Source organism: Rattus norvegicus, chromosome 10 (genome assembly GCF_021556685.1).
Source record: "Rattus norvegicus strain SHRSP/BbbUtx chromosome 10, alternate assembly SHRSP_T2T, whole genome shotgun sequence".
NCBI lineage: Eukaryota > Metazoa > Chordata > Mammalia > Rodentia > Muridae > Rattus > Rattus norvegicus.
The window spans coordinates 88,152,542-88,162,810 of record NC_141543.1 but is presented as its reverse complement, the minus strand read 5'-3'; the positions used below and the strand labels follow the sequence as shown (position 1 = coordinate 88,162,810).

The 10,269-nt window shown below is 50.4% G+C and overlaps 1 protein-coding gene across 1 annotated transcript; it reads right to left on the bottom strand.

Moving 5' to 3' along the window:
• Window positions 1–1,239: 1,239 nt before the first annotated feature.
• On the bottom strand, window positions 1,240–7,205 carry Prr15l (proline rich 15-like). Its single transcript, NM_001398943.1, has 2 exons — window positions 7,003–7,205; window positions 1,240–2,385 (listed from the first exon to the last, which is right to left on the bottom strand). The coding sequence occupies exon 2, from the start codon at window positions 2,354–2,356 to the stop codon at window positions 2,054–2,056; it is 303 nt and encodes a 100-aa protein (NP_001385872.1). The 5' UTR covers window positions 2,357–2,385; window positions 7,003–7,205; the 3' UTR covers window positions 1,240–2,053.
• Window positions 7,206–10,269: the final 3,064 nt, after the last annotated feature.

Genomic DNA, 10,269 nt, shown 5'->3' with positions numbered 1-10,269 from the left:
ACACCAACAGACAAGTGACATTCAAGAATAGAAGGTGCTGGGTGGGCAGGGCATAGTGGTTCATACAAACAGAGCAGCTCTCTTTAGCCAAGTGCCTGATGTCTCTGACCCTAGCTGGAAGAGTACTTGCCTCGGTGATGGGGGATTAGAAAGACACTGTCATAAGCAATGGACAAGGTAGCTAACAGCAAAGTTGTAAGATTGAGGGACGTCTCAGCTCCTTCTGGGGGACCTTATGAACTGAGTAGTGAGACCCAGAAAGTTCTGGGGAGAAGGGAAGGGTGCAAAGGCCAAGGTAAAGGCAGGGCATTGAGTCTACTTTCTGTTCAGCCCCTGGTCTGCCTCCCTTATCCCCTGGCCTGGGCGAGGCACCTAACAAAGGTCCCCTTGTATAGGTATGTTTGTCTTGGCAATAGACTTCCTCAGCAACAGCTCCCTAGGGTGGGGTGTCCCAGCACACTTTGAAGAGTTGACCCAAAAACTGCTGGACCACATAGCAGAATAGCCACCTTGCTCTTTCCCTGGTCCCAACATGAGCTCCAAAGATTTGGATGGTGGGTTTTTTTGTTTTTTGTTTGTTTGTTTTTATGGTTGTTTGGGTTTTTTTGTTTTTTTTTTTTTGTTTTGTTTTGGTTTGGTTCTTTCCAGTTCTCAGGCCCTGTAGCTTGAGCAAGAACAAGACTTAACATTACAGGGTGAGAACTCTCTCCTAGTCCTTAAACTAAAGCAGTCGGGATGGGAGCATCCTGTAAGAAAAGGAGGAGGAAGGAAACGGTCTGCAGCCCTGAGGAAGGAGCTTTTGGTGTGTTTCTTGAGATAGGGCCTTGTTGTATACCCCAGGATGACCTTTGAACCTGCAATCCTGCTCCCACCCCCTGGAGAGCTGAGGTCACAGAGATTCGCTCTCATACCTGACTAAAGAGAAGTCTCTCTTTGATGTTCCCACCCTCATTATGGTGGCACCAGAGTTTAAATCTAGGTCCCAAACTGAGCCCCTGAGAATGTCGGAGACTTTGGGTCTGTTACCAAAGGTCTGCCCCCACTCTTACAGCCCGCTCGGCCTCTCTGTTGTCTTTCTCCCCTGCTGTGTTTGATGATGGAATTACTAACACAGTAACACGCTGTCACACTTAGGGGCTCCTTCCTAAAGTTTGAAGGGCCAAAAGGTCCACTCACATGAAGGTAGGGGCGTGGAAAATCCATCTGCATTCATGTGAGATAAGAGTGTAAACGAGACCATGGGTTCTACAGCCTTGTTTATTCCTAATAAATCTACTTTTCCAACAAAATTCAAGGCTCCAGGATTCAGTCCTGGAGATCATCTATCTTAAATACTATCAGGGAAGGAGTGGGGAAACCCATCCACTCCTCCCGTTTGGACCCTTGGGCTGGCCAGTGAGGCCTCAGTTTGGGGGTATGTAATTCAGCACCCACACAAGTGGTAGTCAAGGTAAGAACTCAGGAGGATTTCTGGTCTGGCCTTCAGTAGCGCCCCAGGGAGTGCCCGTGTCCTTCGCCCCTCCACTCTTGGGAGCAAAGTTCCAGGAAGTTTGCTCCTTGAGTTAAGAGGTGATCTCAAGTTTAACAACTCTGCCTCTGGCGCCAAGGAAACCAAGGTCACGTGACTTCCGGAAACTCTGCTCTCCTTGGATTGGTCCAGGGAACAGTCACCGGATGTGAAAGTAGAGGGAGTAGTGATTCAAATTCACCCATGACCCCCTGGCCCAGGGAAAGAATGGGTGGAGTCCACCATGTTCTCTGCCTATTCTGTGCCATGCCACCTCCCTGTGAGCCAAGCCACTGTGTCAAGGAAAGCAGTACTTCTAGGTCACGATTTTCATGCTGGCCCAGAGTGCCTTTGTATGTGATCATGAGGAGGAGGCTCTTCATAAAACTGGGGCACACAAATACAAACCTAAGAACCGGGTGTTCCTGCCAGCAGGGATCAACCACCACCGTGGCTGTGACCAAAGAGGCCAGCGTGGCAAGCTCCTGCCTCAGACCCCACCAGTGGCAGGGAGCAGGGCGGCACTATTGTCTTCTTCCGCTGCCTTCATTGTCCTTTGTTCTCCCTGTCATCAAAGAGGGTGGGGTTCTCTGCCAACATGGCCCGGACTCTTTTTTTCTCTTTGAAGCGGCCTGAGTTGGAGACTTTGACATGCTTGCCTTTGGTGTTCTTGTCCACAATCTTCTCCAGGCGGCTGTTAAAGTCGCTGTGAGGATCTCCTGCATCAGGTCCTGTGGGCTCTGCACCTCCCTCTGTTTGAGCATAGGTGTCGGGGATTTCGTAGAGCACTTTGGGAGTGGATTTTTTTTTCCGGAGGAAGGTCAGCTTCCACCAACCAACCTCAGTCATGGCGGTTCCTAAACCCAAGGCGGAGCTTTCTGTTGGACCAAATATGGGAGAGACAAACTCAGTAGGTGGAAATAGCCCAGCCCTGTCTAGGCTCATTCCTAGTTACTGGATATTTTAAGAGATAGAGGCAGGATTGCTGGTTAACGCCTATGATCCCAGCACAGAGGCTGAGCTGGAAGGGTTGTGAACTGGATGGAGGCCAGCCTGGGCTACATAGTGAAGGCCTGTCCAAAAAAAAAAAAAAAGTAAAACTATTGAAAATATGGGGTTGGGGATTTAGCTCAGTGGTAGAGCGCTTGCCTAACAAGCGCAAGGCCCTGGGTTCGGTCCCCAGTTCCGAAAAAAAAAAAAGAAAGAAAGAAAATGTATTGAAGGTAGGACAGAAGGGCTGGAAAAAGAGCTTTCAAAGCAGCCATGAACAGAAAAGACACTGAGCTAGGCAGAGGGACAATGAGATAACCCTACCCCATGGCCTCACGAAGCAGCAGAGAGAGCTTTGAAGTCCTTCCAAGTATACAGGTTAGAGAAACCCCTTGCCTAGCCACACTTATTCTGGTCTTTGCCACCATGACCAAGTCCTTCCCGCCACTGCCCAGTGTTGGCAGACCGTTGACAGGTCACACGGGCATAAAAAGCATAACAAAATGAAATAGAATTTGGTATAGTTCCAGCCATTCGTCATTCCCAACAGTAATGACCAAGTCTTTCCTGAGGAGAGGGCTGCTGCCATTTAGCACTGGGAAATCCTGGGCTCTTGACGTCTAGCCAAGTTCCGTCTCTAGGTCTCAGTGTGTTTATCCATCCCATGCAACCCTGACATTCAGCCTGACCACCACTGCCCGTCTACACAGGTAGACCTGCTTTACAGAGCAAAACTTAGGAGGTGGGATAATCGTTGGTGCACCACCAGGCTGCCATAGCACAGGTGACTGAAGAGAGGTAAAGATTCACAAGGCAGTGGTGGGGCCTGTGAGATGCTACCCTCATGGATTGTACTGTACGGCTAAGGTGGGACCGGGGGTTGAAATCCAAGCTTCTCTACTCATGAGCCATGTGTCCAGACCTGGAGAAATCTCTACCCAGGCCTCGTCTTTTATTAATTCCCACAAATTATCCTGTCCTGTGCTTATGAGCCACAGGACAGCCTGGGAACGAAGCTCTCTGGCATTGCTAATGTCTGCAGCATGGAAGACAGGCAGAGGGGGCGGACGCCTGGAGGAACTAACCTCTACAAGAGAGGTGACTGACATAAGGGAAGGCAGCTCCGTGCCCGGAGAGGTTAGCAGCCTGGTCTTATGAACCTAGGCCTGCACTAGGCTAATTCTAGGAAGGAGGTCTCATAATGGTGAGTTCTAGACCAACAGCCCAGGCTGTGAAGTGAGACTCTGTCTCAAACAAAAACCAAAACGGAAATGTATTTTTTTCTAAAAGTTGATGATGGAAAAATCCAGGGGGCATAGCTAAGTTATAGAGCTTTTGCCATGTAGGTACTGGGAATCGAACCCGGGTCCTCTGGAAGAGAGCAGCCAGTGCCCTTAACTGAGGAAATGTCTCTGCAGCCCAAATCCCCCAGTCCTAATGGTCTTCAATGCCTTTTATAAAATCACCAGAAAGAAAGGTGCAAATTGAATAGTAGGTGTTTTTTTTTTTGTTTGTTTGTTTGTTTTTCTTTTTCTTTTTTTCGGAGCTGGGGACCGAACCCAGGGCCTTGCGCTTGCTAGGCAAGCGCTCTACCACTGAGCTAAATCCCCAACCCCTGTTTGTTTGTTTTTAAAGATTTATTTTTATTTTATCTATATCCACACCAGAAGAAGCATCAAATCCGATTATAGATGGTTGTGAGCCACCATGTGGTTGCTGGGTATTGAACTCAGGACCTCTGGAAGAGTAGTCAGTGCTCTTAACCGCTGAGCCATCTCTCCATCCCTTTTTGTTTGTTTTTAATGAAGAAGAAATATAGGGTACTGCTTTCTGCCCTTCTGGCGCTCTGTTTCCATAATTCCCATAATGCATATGAGTATTTGGGGTGAGGAGAGCACATCAAATTCAGGAAAAAAAAAAAAAAAAAAAGGAAGACATTGGCCTAGGCTGAAACAAGCTGAACACCTCTTGCTGCTGTCCCTGTGGTGTCTCCTGCCCCTCTGCACACTGCCCCCCCCAGCCCTGAGGCTCTCCTATTACTTTATCCAGGAAGCAGACGCCCACTGCCCACTCTACCCCTTCAGCTGGGCTCAAGTGACAGAAGCTCAAAAGAGATCTCCTACTTAGAGCATGGGGGAGCGGGGAAGAGGGCTGGAGGGTACTTCCAGGCACCTGAAGAGTTGAGAGCACCAAGGGACAGCCTGAGAGGTTTGTCTTGGCAGCGTGCCTCGCCTGGGCTTAGCACAGCCTTGCACAGGACTTGGTGTTCCAAAGTGGGTTACTGGAAGGAGCTGTGGGAGGGCAAGGAAGGAGGGCGAGAGGGCCACTCAGTGGCTGCCTTGCCAACCCAGCACGGCCCACCTAGCACTGCCCATCTGGAAGCTGCCAGAGGCTTGGAGAATGGAGGGATGGCTGGTCCAGTTCCTGTATCTACTCTAAGCACCTGATCTCCTAGCCCTACATTGGGAAACGGACTTCAGCCCATGGCAGTTGAAATGTAACCATTTAAACAACTTGTACTGCATATCAAGATGGCATTCCCAGAGCCTACCTCTCCTTCAAGTAGAGGGAGACGCAGGTCACAAGGAACTGACTAGAAGATGGTAAATGAGAACAGTTTGGTGCCTTCCTTGGTGCCCTGCGACCTGGACTTGTACCCTGAACACACACACACACACACACACACACACACACACACACTCACTCTCTCTCTCTCTCCCTCCCTTCCTCCCTCTTCCCCTCCCTCCCCCCGGCCCCCTCTCTGACACAGGGTTTCTCTGTATAATAGAATATCCCTGGCTGTCCTGGAACTTGATTTTATCAGGCTGGACTTGAACTCACGGAGATCCTCTGCCTTCCTGATGCTGGGATTAAAAGCATGTGCCACCACCATCCAGACAATACCCTGAACTCTTGAGGATGCTCTTTGCTGGCCTTTGTTTGTCCTCTCTGCCCAGGACACTTAAACACTTGAACAAAAGTGTTTGTCCCTGGAGGCAAGCCTAACCTATGCAAATCTGAATTGGAAAAACATAAATTTATGGATTACTCTTTGTTTTTCATAATAACTCAGCTCCAAGAGTCATTAGTCCCCACAGAAGACAGTATAAAATCTGCCTGGGCTGGTGGCACCCTCCTTTAATCCTAGCTCTCAGGGGGCAGAGACAGCAGGATCTCGGAGTTGAAGTTCAGCTTGCTCCACATACAGAACTCCAGAACAGTTAGGACCACGTAAAGAACTTGTCTGCCAGGGCAGCAGAGGTGTAGTCCATCCATCCCAGCACTCAGGAATGAGGCAGAGGCTGGTGGCTCTCTGAGTTCGAGGCCAGCCTGGTCTACAGAGAGAGTTCCAGGACAGCCAGGGCTACGCAGAGAAACTCTGTCTCTAAAAAACGAGAGAGAGGGAGAGAGAGAGAGAGAGAGAGAGAGAGAGAGAGAGAGAGAGAGAGAGACTAAAGACAAAGAACATGTTGTTATAAGTCAGGTCTGGTGGTACACACTTGTAATCTCTTAGGCAAGAGACCAGTGAGTTCAAAGTCAGCCTGATTTACCTAATAAGTTTGAGTTCCGCCTGGCCTCCAGAGTGTGATCCTGGGTTCAAACCAAACCAAACCTAGCTAGCTAACCAACCAACCAAGAAGCGCCATGGTGTGTAAGTGCCCCAGATCTCCAGAGTTGTAAAGAGTAAAATGTTTCTAGCCACATGCCCATGAGTGATAGTGGAAAGCCAGGGATGGGGGTGGGGGGTAGGGGTTGGGGGCGGGGGCACCTGGTGCTGGAAACACAGATCTTGCATGTGGTGAGAGCTGCTAATGCTAACACACAGCTCAGAGATGCCAGGTTCAGGGCTAGGCCCTTGCCCTAGGCCTTGCAATCGTGGGATAAGGGAAATCAGGCCCCAAGGATGCCAGCTCCAAACTGCTGTTTGTGTAGCTCCAGGGCTCATGAAAGGCCTTTATGAGACAATTGGCCACCTCCTGCCTTGGGAGGCTAGCACCAGGACATACTCATACGCACCCGAGACAGGTCTCATCACCCCCACTGGAGCACTTTCTCAAGGGTTTTGCCCAGCTCCTTCTGAGTTGGCCAAGTTAACCATTGACTGAGGCAGAGGTGGAGGTGCAGGGGAGAGAGGAAGGGAGTCAGCTCTGTATTGTGGAACCTGCTCCCCTCCCTCTGTAAGGCCCCCAATGGCCCTCGACTACCCTGAATGAGACTGGACAGGAAGTGGGAGACGTTTCTACCAGATAGCCAGACACATGCACGGTCCAGGTTGTGGGCCCGAGGGGACCGTCTCGAGCTGAGTAAGAGTGTATGTACATACATATTGAAACTTTCTCAGCAGGAATTCTTTTGGAGGCCTGGACCTGCTCCAAGAGTCCAGTGAGGTGAGACTGCATGAAGTCAGAGTCTGCTGAGCTTTTCCACCATGGAGGCATGAGTGGGAAACCCTGGCCAGAACCTATGTCTAGGTTTCCCCACCCACCAGTCCCTGCCGCCTGTACCTGTAATCCGGACTGCTATGGGCTGGAGACGCGACTTTCCCTAGAGGAGTTGAGTGTAGGAGCTGACCAGGCAGGTGAGACTGGAGGAGGAGAGGGTGTCTCCAGGGTGTCGCGCTGGCCAGACTCAGCCGGGAGAGGTGGGTAGGAGCAGCTGCAGGGCAGGTGAAAGAGACAGGTGCAGAAGCAGGTACCTGCTTGCTGCGTGTGCTGCGGCTCCAGGAGTCAAGGTGAACCTGAAACCCGGCCCCGCCCAGCTAAGTAAACAGAAGCAGAGGCTGGCTCAGGGTGATGAATATTCATCACCCCAGAAACCCAATCCCAGTGCCCCTGCATCCACCCAGAAGCCAGGGTCCTCCTGGGATCACCAAGCTAGAGGACGGAATCCCAAGGGACGTCTGGGATTGGGACGCACGGGAGCCTCTCTCCTCAGTTTTCCAGCTCTTTAGTGTCTGGTTGCACTCTGGAACCATCGCCAAAGCCTCTCCCACCCGTTTTATCTTCCAAAGAGGCTTAGACCCCCTCTCCGGTATGGGCCACCATTTGGACGTTGCCAAGGCACACAAGAGAAAGGGTTAAGGGCTATAGCAGGCTGGGCATCCCAGCTCCCTTTGAACTCCCGGGGTTGAAACCAGTCTCTGGTTGAACTGGTTAGCAGACCGGTTCCCAGGCTGTCTGCTCTCCCCCACCCAGAGCTCCTCTGCAGGCAAGGGGACTGGGATTCCCTCCTGACTTGGTTCAAGATCTCACTAGAGGAAAAGGGGGCAGACAGGTGTGTGGACAAGGCTTTAGACCCCTCACATAGCCTCTTCCTGCTCAGAGGTGGGTTATGGAAAGGGGGGGTTAAAATAACATGCCAGAGCCAGGTGTTATGTAACCCCAGGACTCAGGAGGCTGAGGCAGGAAAATTACAAGTTCAAGGTCAGCCTGGGCCACAGAGGGAAACTGTCTCAAAATATTGAAAGTTGGGGTTGGGGATTTAGCTCAGTGGTAGAGCGCTTGCCTAGCAAGCGCAAAGCCCTGGGTTCAGTCCCCAGCTCTGAAGAAAAAGAAAAAAAGAAAAAAAATATTGAAAGTACACAAAGAATTTCCAATGGGCAGGTGTTTCTCAGACTCCCAAAACGTGTAGAGATAGAAGAGGAAGAGTAAGAGGAGGAAGGGAAGGGGAGGAGGAGGGGGAGGAGGGGAGGAGGGAGGAGGAGGTGTGGTGATAGGTATAGCAAACAGAAAGGTAGACTGTGTACACAGTCACCTCCCACAAACCCACCTCGGCCTGGCTGCTGGCCCTGGGGAGTGTTGTCGGGTGGCTGCCCCGAGGCACCCAGGCCTTCAGATGGTTATTTCTCCAGAGTGAGACACAGCTGCTGCATCTCCAGGGTTCTCACAGCTTCTTGTACCCAATATATTCACAGATGCGTCCCTTCCTCTCTGGACCGGGTATGTGTGCCCAGTACAGAGCAAGGTACTAGGACTAAAAAAGGAAGCATAAAACTTCCCATTACCCTAGCTCCAACCCCAGGCTATGTTTTGACTCTGACCAGCTAACTCTCAAGTCTTCTCCATCTCCAGCCTTGCTTCTGATAGGTCCAGCAGCTTCCTCCTCTCTTCCTTCCTCCTCCTCTTTCTCTTCTTCCTCCTCCTCTTCATTCCCCCTCTTCCTCTTTCTCCTCCTCTTTCTCCTCCTCCTCCTTTTCCTCCTCTTCCTCCTCCCCCTCCCCCTCTCCCCCTCCTCCTCCTCTTCTTGCCTCGGATCCTATTCCTCTCATCCTTAATAGCCCTTGGATGGACAGACTTTCAAAAGCTTCCCATCCCATAAGCTGTGCTGGAGCTCCCTTGCCCCAGGTTTTCTTAAGGAGAAATCTCTAGAACGGCAGTTCTTTACCTGTGTGGGTTGAGACTCCTTTGGGAGTCACATATCAGGCACCCTGCACAGTAGCAGAATCACAATTAAGAAGTAGCAACAAGGGGCTGGGGATTTAGCTCAGTGGTAGAGCTCTTACCTAGGAAGCACAAGGCCCTGGGTTCAGTCCCCAGCTCCGAAAAAAAAAAAAGAACCAAAAAAAAAAAAAAAAAAAAAAGAAGCAGCAACAAGGGGTTGGGGATTTAGCTCAGTGGTAGAGCGCTTACCTAGGAAGCGCAAGGCCCTGGGTTCGATCCCCAGCTCTGAAAAAAAGAACCAAAAAAAAAAAAAAAAAAAGAAGTAGCAACAAAATAACTTTAGGGTTGGGGGTGGGGGTCACTACAACGGGAGGAACTGCATTAAAGGGTGGAAGTGTTAGGAAGGTTGTGAAGCAGTGTTATAGCTTTTCAGATCCTTTCCCATCCTCCCCACCCAACTCTCCTGAGCCCAGGCTCTTCTTCACCCACCCTAATGGGTATGAGGTTTACCTAAGGAGGTGAATTCAGGAGCACCAGCCAGGCTCTGAGCTCGGCATAGCTTCCTTGCCCACTCAGTTCCCCAAGACAAACTCCTATTCATCCCTCAAAACATGAACTAATCATCACATCTCCCAGAAGAGCAAGGGTTTTCTTTTACTCCATAGAGGTTGTGCATATATTTTTGCTGAGTAAGAGATAGATAACAAGATTGATAATGTATACATGTGTGTGCCCACACACAAGTAAATAATACCATATAGTAAGCTGCACTACTGTTACTCTGCCTTATAAAAATATTAGCTCCTTAAGCCCAGAAAGACATATCACCAACATCACCAATATAGCTGATGCACAGTAGGACTTTTTTTTCCTTTTTTGAAATAGGATCTCACTATGTGCCTCTAGCTGTCCAGGAATTCACTATGTAGACCAGGCTGGCCTCGAACTCACAAAGATATACCTGCCTCTACCTCCCACAAGCGCTGGGATTAAAGGTGTAGGCCACTGTGCCCAGCAACGTAGTATGACTTTAAAGGCATTAGTGAGAAAAGGAAACATGACTGTTATCTGCAGGAGCTCTCCCAGCAGCCACTTGCTCATCTCGAGGAGCATCTTGGTCTTCGAGGAAGAAGAGGAAGAGGAGAAGGGGAGGAGGAGGAGAAAGAGGAGAGGAGGGGGGAGGAGGAAGAGGAAGAGGAGGAGGGAGAGGGAGGAGGAGGAAGAGGAAGAGGGGGAGGAGGAGGAAGAAGAGGGGGAGGATGAGGAGGAGGAGGAGATCCTGTGAATTTGGCCTCTGCAGTTCTATACAGCTGACTTGCTCTCGGTTTTTCTTCTCCAGGGGTGAGGGGTGTGGGAGTTTGAGGGTGTTATTTTGCAAGGTTCCCCTGTCTC

Bases quoted from the DNA above. Each gene is read 5' to 3' on its own strand.
- Prr15l (NM_001398943.1), bottom strand. From the start codon at position 2,356: ATGACTGAGGTTGGTTGGTGGAAGCTGACCTTCCTCCGGAAAAAAAAA.